The sequence below is a fragment of the Strix aluco genome, chromosome 10 (assembly GCF_031877795.1).
Source record: "Strix aluco isolate bStrAlu1 chromosome 10, bStrAlu1.hap1, whole genome shotgun sequence".
Classification (NCBI taxonomy): Eukaryota; Metazoa; Chordata; class Aves; order Strigiformes; family Strigidae; genus Strix; species Strix aluco.
In genome coordinates, this window is record NC_133940.1 from 9,066,531 (window position 1) to 9,081,938 (window position 15,408).

At 43.5% G+C, this 15,408-nt stretch overlaps 2 protein-coding genes across 11 annotated transcripts in view; one reads left to right on the forward strand and one right to left on the reverse strand.

Annotated features, from left to right (window-relative positions):
* PASD1 (PAS domain containing repressor 1) overlaps nucleotides 1-1,106 on the forward strand; it is a 107,250-nt gene extending 106,144 nt beyond the window's left edge. For 5 of the 6 annotated variants that reach the window (XM_074835162.1, XM_074835161.1, XM_074835163.1 and 2 more), the window contains one exon: nucleotides 8-1,106. In XM_074835162.1, coding sequence (XP_074691263.1) covers nucleotides 8-178 — 171 coding nt within the window. In that variant the 3' untranslated portion in view covers nucleotides 179-1,106. The remainder of the gene's footprint in view (nucleotides 1-7) is intronic. The other variant, XR_012624593.1, reaches the window with a different exon arrangement.
* Nucleotides 1,107-9,276: 8,170 nt separating this feature from the next.
* The window catches only part of TBC1D8B (TBC1 domain family member 8B), a 38,652-nt gene continuing 32,520 nt past the window's right edge, over nucleotides 9,277-15,408 (reverse strand). For 2 of the 5 annotated variants that reach the window (XM_074835168.1, XM_074835171.1), the window contains exons 14-21: nucleotides 14,557-14,655; nucleotides 13,234-13,302; nucleotides 12,783-13,023; nucleotides 11,819-11,884; nucleotides 11,444-11,527; nucleotides 10,628-10,684; nucleotides 10,198-10,298; nucleotides 9,277-9,853 (exon numbers count right to left, since the gene is read on the reverse strand). In XM_074835168.1, coding sequence (XP_074691269.1) covers nucleotides 9,443-9,853; nucleotides 10,198-10,298; nucleotides 10,628-10,684; nucleotides 11,444-11,527; nucleotides 11,819-11,884; nucleotides 12,783-13,023; nucleotides 13,234-13,302; nucleotides 14,557-14,655 — 1,128 coding nt within the window. In that variant the 3' untranslated portion in view covers nucleotides 9,277-9,442. Of the gene's footprint in view, nucleotides 9,854-10,197; nucleotides 10,299-10,627; nucleotides 10,685-11,443; nucleotides 11,528-11,818; nucleotides 11,885-12,782; nucleotides 13,024-13,233; nucleotides 13,303-14,556; nucleotides 14,656-15,408 lie in introns of those variants that run through there. The other 3 variants (XM_074835169.1, XM_074835170.1, XR_012624594.1) reach the window with 3 other exon arrangements.

Consider the following 15,408-nt stretch of genomic DNA (forward strand, 5'->3'; position numbering starts at 1 on the left):
CTGGCAGATGCAAGGTCCTGAGCCGGTGCCTGGGGGTCCAACACAGCGCATCTTCCAGCCCCCCCACCCCCCGCAGCAGAACCCCCTGAGCTACTTCCTCCACCCGCAGCAGCAGAGCCGCCACACGCAGGGTCAGACCTGCAACCTGCCGGACCTGCCTGAGATGCAGCTGCCCTGAGCGCGGGGGCCAGGACGCAGGGACCACCGAGGCTGCAGCCGCTCGGCGCCCCGCTGCACGTGGAGGGGAGGACGACACCGTCAGAGCACGGGATGGGTGAGGTCGGGCTCCACGGGACGGTGGTGGCTGGGGGGATGGTTCCCACGGCGGGCGGACGGCTCCGGGGACACCTGGTCGGTCGGGATTTTGCCGGTCCGTGATGCTGCTCCAGTGGCTGTACATGCCCTTGCCCAGCACTGCGGTACAACTGGAAGGCGATGGCTTTCTGGCTGCAGGGAGGTGAGTTATCAGGTCACCGCGAAGATCGCTTTGCAATGGAGAAAACCCTTTTCCATTCAGGACTTCAATGCTGAAAGTCACTGTGAAATTAAGCCCAGCGTTTGGAGCACATACACAGACTGTACTGGTCCGCAGGACGCCGTTGGATTACCATGTACATAACTCGTTTTGCTGTAGTAGGTCCATTGTGGATTTTTTTCCTTTTTTTCTATACCTCAGTCCCGCAATTTTTTGTTTTCCAGGAGATTGGATAATGCTGCTAATTTACATAACACCACTTTTGCCTGAATTTCTTACTGTTGTTATACCAGCTCACATCGCTAGTAAGATATTTGTCATGTTTTATTTTGGTTAACAAGTGCAGATAAATTTATATGGTTTTTATTCCCTGTAGCCAAATATTTGTCAAGTTACAGACAAAGAATCCTTACTCGTTCTTTTTTTGGTTGTTCTGTTTCAAGTGATGTAGTTGTATATGTTTCTATACATGAAGACAAACAAACAAGCATAGAACAGCATATGACAGCAAACTTTGTGGTTTTGCTAGGTCATGTTTCAATTTGGCGAACCTGAAACGTATGATCACAACGACACAAGCGATGTTACAAGCCCGTAGGGTCAGCAATAAATTGTATTTTTGTAAATTGTCACTTTTTAACTATAAGTTTATATTTATGAATTGAGAAAAACAGTTTATTCCTCAGTGGGTGTATAGTTAAGTGTCCCTACTGTTTGTGTGTTTCCAAAGGAAAAATGGAAGTGTACATTTCTGATGCGTTAGTAGCTGAGTACTAACTTTGGGCACTGTTAGAGCCCAGACATAGGAGATGGGTTAGGCCATTGCTATAAGCTTTGCAAGAAAATGGGTAGTTAGGACTAGGTCCATCTAGCAGCAAAGCTCCATCTGGCAGTCAGGGCAAGGTTTAGAGGTGAGCTAGTTCATAACCTCTGTTGAATCCAAACAAAGCGTGCTTTTTTTTTTTTTTGCCTTTTTTTTTTTTTTTTTGGCATTTGTCTGCTTTTTTCTTGTGCAAGCCGCTTTCTTGGCTCGTCACACCACTGTAGCAGGGGACACTGGTGCTTAACAATGGAGCAGCCTTTGGCACAAGCAACCCCAAGCAGCCCTGTCATTCAGGAAAAGGGGGCAAGTGGGAAAGTTAGCATGCAAAAAGAATAGGTGTAGCTAATGATACATATATCTACAGCTAGAGATAGCTAATGCTGTAGATCTAGCTAGCCAGCTTGCTTTCCCCCACCAGCCACACACCTTTTCTGCGCTGCAGCACTGGGATGATTTCCTTAGCTTTGGGTCCAGGCATGAGCGTGTGGGCTCGGTAGCACGGGGGGCAGAAAAAAAACCTGACTGTTTCAGCCTGACTGCAGCAGCCTGAGTTTCCCGGAGAGCTCAGGAACGAAACGGGGAGCAGGACAGAGCTGCCCCAGACAGCTTTGGCTGCAGCCGTCCCGCTGCCTGGCGAGGCGCAGCGTGCCTCACCGCCCGCCCGGCTGTGCCCCGGCTCACGAGGGGCTGTTTCCCACCCGCCGGGTTTTTCCTGGGGAAGGGGATGGGGTTTTGATGTGCCACATTGCCCGTGGGGGGGGGGGGGCCCGGGCTGCCGGAGCAGGGTGCACCCACAGCAGCCGGGAGCTTTTGTGGGGCTGGTGCAAGGCCCTGGGCTGCTTTGATGTTCTGGCCAGGGCAGGGGTGGGCATGTGAACAAAAGCTGTGTGAGCCCCCGGCTTTCCATGGGGTCCCTCCCTTGGCAAGCGCCTCGCAGGGGTTGGCTTTGGCTGGGGCGTTTGGGCACACCCCTCCCAGGGGTGCCAGCGGTGATAGAGTGCAGGGTGCAGAGCAGACGGAGGGGAGGTGCAGCCTCCCAGCCCCCAGAAGTGTTTGGGGAGCACACTGGGCCATAGCATGCAGCCACGGAGGTGCCAGGCAGCCTTAGGCCTGGGCTTACAGTATGGTGGCTAGTGCCTTGCTAGTGCAGCCGGGCCCAGCTGGCCCGCGGGCACAGGGGTGGCTGCGCAGCTGCTCTTGGGCACAGCCTGAACTGGGCACCCCCTGTTTCAAACCCCTACAGGTAACTGAGGCTGCAGCAGAGCCATGGGCTGGAGCCACCTCGCTGTGGGAGTGGGACGTGGAGCACCAGCCTTGGCAGTGCAGTCCGGAGCTGAAATAACAGCCCCAACGCCCTGGCTCTTAGAGCCCAAGTCCTGGGGCGAGCAGGGGGGGTCTTCCCTGCCCTGGGCGGTTTGTGCTGCAGAGGCACAGGAGGGGCTGCAGCAAGGCCCAGCACGGAGCCTTTCACATAGGAAATTTTTTGTTTATTTATTTTTTTTTTTTAAAGCACTATTACTTTTAGGGTCTCCCCATCCCAAGACAGTAGGGTTGCTCACGAGGTTGTGGCAGGAGGGGTTGCTGTATTTTTGGGGAGTTGTTTGTTTTGGGTTTTTTTTTTCCCCCCCTAACCTTAGCACATAATGTTAGTGGTGGGGTGGGGAGGGGGGCAAACACACCCATTTATGTTAGGGCTCTGCTATTGTACACAATTTGTGGCCCGGTGTGGCTGGCAGGAGGGAAAGGCCTTGCATTTTCCTATCTTGCCTGTTAAACCTGCATCGCCCCAACACACCACCGTGGCTGTTCTGCAGTGTCCCATCACTGTACATGAGCCCAGACATGACAGGTGTCAATCAAATGTATCTCAGCCATGGTGATGGTTGGGTCAGGGGCTTTTTATTTTTTTAATGGGTCTTGGTAGGGAGGTAGCCAAGGCAGAGTAGTTCTCTGGCATTGCTGTGGCTTTGAAAGCAAGTCCAACAGAAGAGGTTTGGGAAGGGATTGGGGAGGTGGGGGGGGCGGTGGGTGTGCCGGACGGGGCTGTGCCATGGGCACAGCCCTTCTGATGGCAGCACTGGGCTCCACGGGAGGGCTGGGAGGGGGTGGCACTGCCACCCCCCGCTCACAGCCTCTCAGCAAGGAGCACAGGAGGGTGGCAAGGATGTTTACATGTTAGATTGGCCTTGCTAAAACAAGAGACATAAAACGCACTTTATTACGTGCCCGATTCCCCCTTTATTGCCAGTGTCCATCCCAGGCGCCAGCCCGGCTGCTGGCGTCCCGGGCGCTGCCTCGCGGGTAGAGCCGTGTTTTCCAGACATGCTCCAAAGGACAAAATCCCACAGCCCCCTTTTGGGGCTTGCTTGGTCCCTGCTGGGTCTGCCTCCGGGCTGGGGGAAGGCTGAGTCAGGGCCATGGGATTTTTGCCTTATATTGTCACTCACTCTCAAAAAATATATGAATAACTAAATCTCTTTATTCAGGTTGATTTGTATTTGTTTACCTCGGTGTTAGCTATGACCTGTGTTTTTGGGACCCATTTGGAATTGAGAGTTGCTGGTGGGTTTGGTTCACACACCCCTGGGTGCTTATGAGGGAACACAAGTGTGACCTGTGGTGACAAGCAGAAGGAACATGACTGATGCCGCCTGCACCAGGGTTGGGCTCCAGGGTCGGTGTCAATCTATTAGTCATTAATGTTCTGAGGCTTTCTAGTACACAAGCACCTATATACTATATATCTCTCTCTATATATATATAGATATACAGATATATGTATTTTTAATATACATATATGTGTATGTATGTGTATATCTATATATAAAAATGTATATATAGGCCACACAATTCCAGACCTCTGAAAACACAGGCAGCTTTAATTAAGTCTTGCACTTTTAGCATATTTGTACATATAAGCTAAAGCCTGGTGGGTATAATCAGGCTGGTTTGACAAACACAGTGAAAAGTTACTGTATATATTGTATATACTTCATGTAAAAAAAGAAAAAAAAAAGAAAATAAGAAAAAATATTAGAATTGAGTATAAATCTTGGTTTATTTTATATGATGTCGAATATAGATACATTTATAAATGTTACTATTCTTAAAAGTATTTTGTAATGGGAAAAAGAAAGTGTCTTATGAAGATGAACAGTAAAGATTTTATTCTTGTCTTGAATCTATGTCCCTGCACAGCTCCATTGAGTGGGAGCCCATGCATTTTGACAAGCTTTAAACAGATTGTACATAGTATTTTAAAAAAAAAAAAGGAAAAAAAAAAAGAAGAAATAAAATAATACTTGTAAGACCTCTTACATAGTATGTGCTGTTGTTATTCCCTGGGTGGTATGGGTCTGATGGGGATCACAATCTGCTCCCTGCTCCACAGGAGGCACAAGAGCAGCAGCCGTCGCATATGCGTGTGTATAAACAGCTGCAGAGATGGGGCTCAAGATGGAGATGGGGATTTCCAAGGCCAGTGCCAGAAGCAATAGGGGCGCGTTGCTAAATTAGAACAAGGCCTCAGAGTCAGTGTAGACAAGTCTGTACACAGTAAATGGTTTAATTTGGATGCAAAACCCACGTAACAGTACCGTTCCTGGGCTAACTCACTTGCCCACTGGGCACCGAAGCAAGCCCAGGCTGTATGCAAGGCTAAACTAGTCCTGGGCTTCAAAATCTGGGTCTCCTCTTCATTTTTCCCCCACTTCTGGTGAGGTTGTCATCCTAGCATAGTTTTTGGCTTGGTCCTTGCTTTGAAAAGCAGTGGCTAAACATAGCTTTAACACGACCAGTGCTCTTGAAGGAACTTCTGAAACAGTCCATCATGAGAAATAATAGTGCCTCAAACACAGATTTTTTTTTTTTCTTAAGTGAAACACATTTTTATTTCACACCCCATTTGTCTTACAGTACTTCTGCATACAACACATTGTATAAAAAGCCACCCTGCCAACAGAAACACGTGTTGCCTTCTTGGTAAAGTGACAAAGCTATAGCAAAAAAGACAACGTAGCCTATTTTTCTGGAAACAAATTGGAATATTTCTTTATGTTTTAGTCCAGATAACAACTGCAAAAACAAAAAATCAACACACAGCTATTTCTTAGTCTCTATGGTAGCAAACTCTTCTAAAATACATTCTTACCTAGCCATTAGCGTGATGAACAAGTGGCTTGTTTTAGGAATGGATGGAAACACAGAGTGCTTTTTCTAAATCACATGGCAGTGACCATTTCCATGTCCTGGGAAATGCTACTGGTTGAATTAGAAGCAGTTCTCCCCCATGGCAGAAAGGGCTTGTACCTTTGTTGAGCTATTCCCTCCCCTCACATGTTCTCACAGCCCTGAACTGAGCACACAGCAAGGTCGAGCAGCCAGCTCCTCAGGGTGGCAGGGGCTGCTGCCATTCTCTGGGAGCGTGGGGAATGGCCACAGGCTCCCCGAGCACGCGCCGTGTTGCAAGAGAGAGGGAGCATCGCAGCTCTGCCGGCCGTCCCCCTGGGCTAAGGGTTACGTTGGACAAAAGGCATCTTATGTGCACAGTGACAATAATAATGGCCTAGCCACTAGAAGGGACTGTGCAGTGAACGCTAACAGCCACCGAGAATGTTTTGGGGTAAATAACCATGGCATAGCTGCCAAGTCACACTGGTGACACGGCAGCAGGTAGTGCAATTTTAAAACTGTATAAACAGCATCACTAGTTTCAGCAATCTCCTACCTACAACTGTCTAGTTTGTACTGAATGATGCACATTCATTTAGTTCTTATGACTGAACCAAAAAAATAAAGACAGATAACTTCATGAAAATTGTTATAGAAAAAAAAAAGAACAGATACGTGAAGTGACACATCAGTACTCACTTAACCACGCTGCTTCCTGTTTGTGAATGAACTGTTCAAAGTTCAAAAACACCTCTAAAAACTTCCGTTACAATTTGAATGGAAAGTCCCCCGCTTGGGGAGTAGCTGAGTAATTCTGGGTCAGACGCTGTGCAACTGCCAGACCTCTTGCGAGCACTTCTGCTGAATTCCCAGCTACACGGGGCAGCTGATGCTCTGCAACAGAAGTGTGCACACCCGCAGCGTCCCAATGCAACGCGATGGCCATCGGGGTTCATCTTTGCATCACCAAGAACTTCAGATGGCCAAAAAGCTGTATCGCATGGCGATCTCTGTCCCCAGATAAGGCCCCAGGGCTTTAAAGTCAAGGCATCACCCTTAGGGACTGAAGAGAGGGTAAGAGCTTCTATTGCTCCAGCTCCCCCCATCCCAGCTGACCCTGCACGTATCTGTTAGCCAGCCGACCTCCACAGCAGGAAGGGAAGGAGCTAGACCCTGACTCCAGAGTTACCCTGTCACAAGCAAAGCACAAGTGTCCCTCAGTGTTATGGCACACTGTGGAAGCAGCCCAGCAAATGCACTTCTGGGCCACGCTGGCATTTGCTACATCCTGCTCTCCCCCGAGGGTCAGCCCCTGATCCACAGCTCCGAAAGAAGAACCTGCCAGTTGGGCAGTTGCCTGAGCACCGCCAGCCTGCTGGGAGTGACCTTGCTCCGGCCTCGGGCCTGCTGAGGCTGGATGCCCGGCCACTCTGACTACTCCTGCTGGATCAACCCGCACGTGTATTACAGGAATGATTTAAAGACATCACCCTTTTTGGAAAAAAACAGAAACAAATTGAACAGAAAATCCATGCGGTTACTAAAAGCTAGTCTTCCCCTATATATCCTAACTTCTCACCTTAAAATCTATTTTTTTATATACATATATATGCTGGTAATCTCTCTTTATACACAGATATGATAGCTGACATGAGCTACTACATAATTGCTAATGGCCCTACAGTCTCTTGGATTGAATTGAAATAAACTATATAAATAAACTAATAGAAAATAGTGTTTTTCAAAGGTGCTCAAGTAATGTCACAAGGCTATTGTATTTTGCAGGTTCCTTCAGTACAGTCTTCTGTACTTAGATCTTAACATCTTGGCTCTCAAAACTCAATGACATTTTTTGGTTGAGACTTTCATATCTCTGTGCTACCCTGCTTAGCAAATAGTTCATAGCTTTGACTGCTTCTTGAAATGAACAATAATCCATCATAAACCTGCAAAAGCTTTTCGGATGGGCAGCTGCATCTATTTTCATGGGGCTCCATTAATTTCGGTACAGCTATTTGCAGAAGAATTACTCACTGAGCAAACCTTATCTGAGTACGTCCCGGACTAGAACTACATCATCTGCTCTGTATTACTAAAACAACATTAGGAAAACAGTGAGTAAATACACTTTAAAAGTAACACAGTGTTGCCCTACTTTGCCTCAGAAACACATCCGTATGAATGGATGAATTAGTTTTTATATTTTACACATAAAAATACAAATCAGTATTATATTCTATCAAGTGTAACTACTTTGTGAAGGCTTCTGAAAAAAAGCTTCATTTCTTACATATATAGTTTTTGGAGTTACTGTTCATTCAATAAAACTTTATTTTACAATAATACCTGAGAGTATGGGGGAGAATAGAAGAAATAATTCATAAATTCATTGCTCCTGATCAAAACTGTATTTTTTAGAAGCAGCATGGGAACTTTAACACCGATTGCAATGATGGTATTTCACCAAGTGCTTGTAACACAAGTCAGAATTTCATTTTGTTCTTTATTCATGTTAGTATTGCAAGAAGTGTCATTGAATGATACCATCCCCATTCTGCTTCTTTACAAAAAACATGCACAGTACAAAAATAATGCTGCTCTGCAGAGAAAGATTGTCACACAGGCTTTAGAAACAGCCATTTTAAACTAGTTTAGCAGAGTCCCTGTTTACTTTTTTGTTGCTGTTAAAATACAAGCTCTTCCCCTCCTTCTCTAAACCCATTCTAGCACCAGCTACTGCAGGTTCAAGTAACATTTATCAGCATTAACACTGGCAGAGCTTGCCTCCACAGGATCTTTACTGTATCATTTTTTTATATATTAAAAATTTCAAGTCAGATTCCAGAGGATTTTCTTGTTGCCATGAATCCTGGCAGATAGAAAATATTACAGCAGCAATAATCCAGAGCACTATAGTTAAGAAACAATAATTACTAGGTTGAGGTATGGACTCAGGGTAGGCAAAGGAGCAACTGCAATCTGTCCCTAGCTGTTCAATAGCCAGCATTCAGCTAACTATGAAGCAGCTAAAGATGGTCTGTGCTTGGGCTTTCCAGACACAAAAAAACCTACATTTCATCAACATGCTCCTAAGAAGCCAACAATGGCTCCTCTTGCAAGATGAATGACAACCACCACATGATCAGACAGATTTAGCCACTGCTTTCCCTTGATCTCAACAATCTGTACTAGCTTTTGCATCTGTGTGCAGCCTGGATGACCAAACAAGCTTCCATCCTTTTCATCGGTATTGTAGGATGTTTGGTAGGAAAACGGGAGAGAGAACTCATGTACAGGCTGAGCTAGAAAAGCAGGAAACCAGGTGTTTGTTGCAAAAACTGAGACTTGGGCTGGGAGAATGCAGTCTGCAAACTGCCAACAAGGGGCTGTAATCTGCAAGAGTCCAGGACCACTGGTAACACCAAAGCAGAGGAATTGAGAGCAAGACAACTGCCTTCCCTAATCTCGTGCTCTTGTGCCTACCACAGCCTCTATTCTTAGTCTTGACACCACTTTGATCCCAGTCTACATGCAAGTTTGGAAATAACTAATTAAACTAACCTGGAAGACAACCTCTAAGCTGTCAATACTCTTTTTAAGTGAAAACAGCTGGAAGTCACTCCTTTCATCACAGTAATAGAAATGAACCTGGAGAGCACACACTGTAACAGCTGTCATTCGATAGGTTTGCAACAGGTCACATCCAGTATTTCCAAGCAATGTTGCATATTTTAATAACATGGTAAAGACAGTTTATTATTCAGTCCTTTTTTTTGGAGTGAAACTTATGAACAATGCAAGAAAGTGATTGTGCTTCAAACTATTTTTATTTACATTACATACCAGTAATCTGATATTTAAAGCTAACTCTTCAAACTCCATTCCCTATGTAAACACCAGACTCAAATTCCATAGTAACAACCTTCATTTGTAAGTGCTTTATGTGGTTAATTTAGAGTCAAAGGTAAAGAAAATTACACTCTGATTCTCGCCTTAAGTTGTAAATTTTTAGCACTCTCTATTTTAACTTTTATGTCATGAGGTTTCTCAAAAAATCTGACAAAGGCTGGCTCATTTAATAAGGACGCCAGAATCTGTTCAAAGGCAAAAGACCATTCATGGTTCCCTCTCAAACTCTGTGCTCTGCTGCCTTCAGTCTGCTCAGAGCTGCTTTCCTCCTGCCCTTTCCTGGGGATTTCAGCAGGCACCTCCGTAATGGCAACTGGACCTTTGACTGGTGATGTGGGACTCTGCAGCCTTCTCCCAACTTCTTCCATTTTCAGCAGGAGGCTGGTAACCACCGCTATAGCCCGATATAACAGTTCCTCCTCAGGATCCCCATGGAACAGATTGTACAGAGTTTTTGAGAACTGGATGAACTGAGACTACAGAGAGATACAGAGGAGACTAGTCAGAGAACAGAACACAACCGTCCTGTTTCACCACACATTGTGACCTCAATCCAGTGCCTGCTGCTGCTGGGCACCTGGTACAACTGCTCTAATGACAACATGGGTGGGGACCAGCCCTGATAAACTAAGTGTGTCTGAAAGTCCCTCTCTTCATAAGCTCACAGTTACAGCAGTTTAAAAAAACCCCACAGTCTAATGATTAATGTGAAGGTCTGAAATTTAAGGGATCCTACAAATCCTTTAGAAAACTACTAACAGAACTTAAAGGATACACAACAGTCAAAAATAGACTTAAATAAGATTCAGACAGACTTTACCTGATTCATTCTTGGCAAATCCTTGATGTTTTCTTCTTTTTTAAGAAGTTCATCTTGCCATTGCTTCAGATATGCCTGAATATCAACCTTCCCCTTCCCTACTTGACAAAAAGAAAAAAAAAAAAAAAAAGAGAAAACAAAAAAAGAAGTGAACAAACAAGAACTAAGAGCTTCCTATGAGGGATGATAAGCTGAAGAACAGGCATCCTCAATGTCATTCCTTCTCAACAGAGCAGTGGGGCCAAGGACTAAAAAGGATCAGAGTTTTCATTACCCTCTCGCAGCCCAGGACTATACTTATAGAAGTGGATATAGCGTTAGCACTACACTAGAGATGACGTTAGGCAGTATACTTTGTCACCACACCATTTCCCAGCTCTACTCCCCCAAAAGACACACAGTTACCAAATGTGTCTCCAGGATTCTTTACCTTTTTCTGGGCTGCTCTTCAAAGAATCACTTTCAAGACTATCCCCAACAGATGAAACTACAATTTACGAGAAGAAGAAAAAGTTATTTCTTTGAGAAAGGAGGACCAATGGTTCATTTCCTTTTATCAAAAATTCCTGCCTAAAGGAGCAAGACCCTAACCAACCCCTGTGTTCTCATAACAGGTTAGGCCAAGAAGAAACCACATGGTAAGATCTGTATACTTACTATAAAAATAGAAGCCACCATGAGGCTGGAGATCACAAAAGAAACTGCCATCAGTTATATCAAGCAAATAATCTTCATGATGTTCACGACCCATTTCTTAAACAGTGGTGAGAACAGTACCCATATATTACAGACAAGGTACTTCTGGATTTTTAAAAACCAAAAGGGATGTCTTCCAAAGAAGTAAAACTGCACAGCTTTCCAAACAGAATATTTTATCAACTCCATAGACTCCACAAAACTTTTTTCAGCTTACTTGGTTTGAAATGGAAACAAAGGATTTTGAAACACTTGTGCATGTGCCCCAAAATAATTATGGATTTGGATATTTTATTTCTTGAGGCACGAAATATCATTCCTTTATGCCTTGAATGCAAAAGTGAAATGGCCATCGCTTCAACAACCACTGCAACAGGTTGCCTACTATGCTGAAAAATGCTGACCAAATAAATACACTCCCCTATTTCCATGCAATTCCCCTATTTCCAGTTACTAGTTTTCAGAAAAGCGCTCCCCATTTTTCACCAAGAGATAATGAATAGATTCCTTCTAATATTCTGCAGGCAAAGCCTCACACTCTGGAGCTTACCACTGAGTTGGCTGAAGTGGATTAGTTCTTCTTTTGAAAGATCACCACCTTTGGAAGGGCTTAGAGATTCTACTTCAGTAAAAGCTGCAATAAATAAATGAAGTGGGTTTAGGGCTCCCAAGCATTACCCAAAGCAGTGATAAAAACCAAAAGCTTTGTACAGACAAATGGTCCCTATCAAGAGAAATTGTGCTGGAGCAGATTAAGTCCTTCCAAAGAATACATCACTATGGAAGATCTGTATTATAGTTATGGGACTGTACTGTAGCCAGGACTGGTGACAGTAGGAAGAAAAGTAAAGCTAAGAAAAAAAAACATGCAAAGATGATAAAAGCCAGGAACAGGCCTCCCCAAATGCCACCACCTCTCACCTACCTGGAGGGATGTGCAACTTAAAAAGAAGCTTGAGTTTGTCAGTGAAACTTCCGTTATACATGGTATCTGTTAGAGGAAAGAGGCAAGACAGTCTGTTCAACTGGACCAAACTTTAAAAAACACCCTCTTAACCTAAACAAATACAACCCAGGGAGGTTGGAACTGCACATGTGTCCTACCTTACATGGAGTATAATTAGACAGGATTAGATACTGCCTTAAGGAAAGCAGTATCACCTGCAGCTGAGCCTGGGCTTTGCCTACACTGAGGAAAGCACACTAATAATGTCTCTGACTTACTAAAATGAAACCACAGCACCAAAGAAATAATGTCTTCTCAGCATTTTCCCTTAAATGTTTGTTTCCTGAACAATGTCGCTTTGAAAACAAGACGAAAGGAACAGAGTAGTAAGTCAAGAAAACTTTCAGTTCCCCAGAGATATAAGGCATTGGTCATCTTGCACGATCTGTGTATGAGATGGCTTAGTATGAGGAAGCATTTATCATCAACCAAACAGGCTGGGCAATGAGATCATATCATTTCCTAACTTTCTGACATTTTGATGGTAAAGTCATGTTTAAATTTAATCTCAAATAGCAGGCTATTCTCCAGGGGATTAACACCTCCGGAAAGTTACTAGTTTGTAAAGCCTTGTGTTAGCTACTTTATGGTGAAATACAGACAAGAAAATGAAAGCACAGTTCCGTAACTTCAAGCCTTTATAATTCACTAAATAGTGTAGCTCCCACTCTCAAGCTTATAAATGTACTTTGAGCATTTGGCTTGCCATTTAAATAGTCTTTGCATTTAATGTCACATGATAAAAATCAGACTATTTGATCCTAAGTTAAGAGGCTAGTCTCCTTAGGCTCTTTATAAAGTATAGGGAAGGCGATATACTCCAGGACTATTCCCAAGATGGGAGTTCCCTTGTGAATGTGCTACATATGTGTTGTTCTCATACCAAAAACACAGGCAAATTGTTTGAAGTTTATCAGACAATCAGAGCTCTCATCCATCAGTCTGAATGTCCACAATGCAAGCGAGTCTCTGTTTGCACAGTGTGACCAGGGGCTCAAGAGGTGACAGAGAACCCTGAATTGCTGGCAATCAATCCGATACTGGTCAAGATATGGCAGACTGGCATCATGATGTTGCAAGACAGGACTATTTACGTTCCAATAACAGGAAAGAAAGTGCTCCTTCTGCAAAGGAAAGATAAAATGTTAGATTTTCTGAAACAACAACTCTCTCTGAGTGAAAGATGTGGGAAGTTATGTAATTTGATTTAAAGCTGACATGTAAAACATATGTTGAATCTAGCTTTTACCTCAATTTGTTAAAACTGTTTCATACCTATAACACAGTCCACCATTAAGATGGGTGCTTGGTAAGTGAGGAAAATGGCACGTTACCTTGAATAACTCATAAAGCTCTTCAAGATCACCAGGACTGAATTTTACATCCTGGGACACAACACGTAGCTGGAACAAAATTAAGAGAAAATTAATTAATGAGCCTTCCCTCCTTGGAATAAGCCTGTAGGATTAAGTTATGGGAGACTTAACCTTAGATTAAAAGACACTGTTTGAATATTCCAGGTTTTGGCATGTTACAATTAGGAGTAAGAACAGAACTTCTTCTTAAAAGCAATCAGAAGATTATAGAATCACCAAATGGTTTGGGTTGGAAGGGACCTTTAAAGGTCATCTAGTCCAACCCCCTATTATAGACTGAAAGAAATAATTTCTCCCAAAAAAAGGAAGCTTAAAGCTAGTCACATTACTTGCATACATGGAGCCTACACTATGAAACCCAGGACATAAAACTCAATTATCTATAATGATATAACATATAGCTTCCTTTATAATGGCCAAATGCGTGTTCAATTCTCAACAGTGAAGCTGATTCCTCATTTTTTAAATTTAAGGGAAAAAAAAAATGTTCACAGCTTTTTAAAACAAAGTTAGCTACAAGACCAGGTTCCATCTTCACAGTATATATGTTTTGTAAAATGAAATACAACAGTTATCATCTTAGCACAACCAACAGCATTTAGCATCAGTCGCTACAAGCCACGTTTACTACAGAAAGAAGCACTGCTTGTTAAATAGACTAGTATTGTCATCAGTTATTGGAAATGAGCCACTGAAGAAAACAGGCAAAGGAAGCACCTTGCAACCTCCACCATCATTCAAGAGTCTGAACTTGAAGGATGGTATTGACAGCTGAAGAGGTACCACACCATGCACACACGACTGGACATCCACACACACCCCAAACAAAAAGCAACCCTTGTTGAACACAGTACAATAATCTCTTCAGTGACATTTGGGATTGCTTCCCAAAAGTAAAAATGCAGGTGATTAATTGTTTTACTGTAGCACTGTGCACATTTTACAGTGCTCTATGCCTCTACGAGAAATGATTAACAATTAACAACAGCAGATAGAAATATAGGTCAGCCTGTTCCAATAAATGCAAAGCATCAGAGATATGCCAGCCTTTAGAAGCCTCTGCAATGGTGTTACTTGTAATGAGACCAGAAGGTCATGCTGTGATTCACAGACTGAAAACATCACAGGCAAAACCTCAGTTAACAGACACCCTGCAGACAAGAGGGATTACAGCATATAAAATCATATATTTGGCTTTGGAAAATGTAGCTCTTCTCAGAATTTTCCAAAACGGAACAAATATTACCAGAGGGAAGGGTTTAGCTCTTCCAAGTCACTCACCACATTCTGCTTGGTCGTAGCTTCTAACGTCTGGATCACATAAAGCCTGTTCCTGCAGCGCATGCTCTCAACATCCTCATATTGAATATCGCCGTATCTCTAAGAAGAAAAGCATTGTTCCATTAAATCAACTGTTGCTACACACATCTAAGCAGATATTTTTGTCTTTCTTGCATCTAAGCACAATACAAGTATGGACACAAAGGAAGACTCCAAAAACTCTCAGCAAAAAATCATTTATTAGAGCACTAACATTCCCCCTAAACAGTGTGACTTTTAAAAGGGCAGGTGTTTTAAAGAGTGATGGAGAAAGAAGAAACTGGAGCAGTTCACTGTGTGGGAAGACAAACGAAGGGATTTTACTGTGTGTCAGCTCTATATCCAACTCTGCTATCACACAGTGACTACTACTGCAGGGTAGCAGAGTCTAAGATACGCCTGTTGTTAGGTGTCGAAGTTCACTCTAGTGAACTTCAGAAATCAGCTGAAGTAATTTCTGAACTGTTCTTAGCTACCTCTGGAATTTCTGAAGGACAGGGAAGGTGTCTGAGCATTGCAGTAGAATAAATATATTTACCTTTAAAGAAAAGCAGGATAGTGGGCAAAAACTAGAACTAAATTCCCAGAGAAATGATGGAACAAATCATTAAACAAGTAAAATCTAAATAGAAACAGATATGATAAATCAAAACAGGTCAACATTCTTTATCACAATCATGTCAAATTAATTTAATTTCCTCCTATGAGGAAATTCAGTCTAGTTTGTAGAACTGAAACGGCGGATATGATACATCTTTACTTCTGTAAGGTTTTTGACACTGCAGCCACACATGCAACCGGGAAGACATGGCC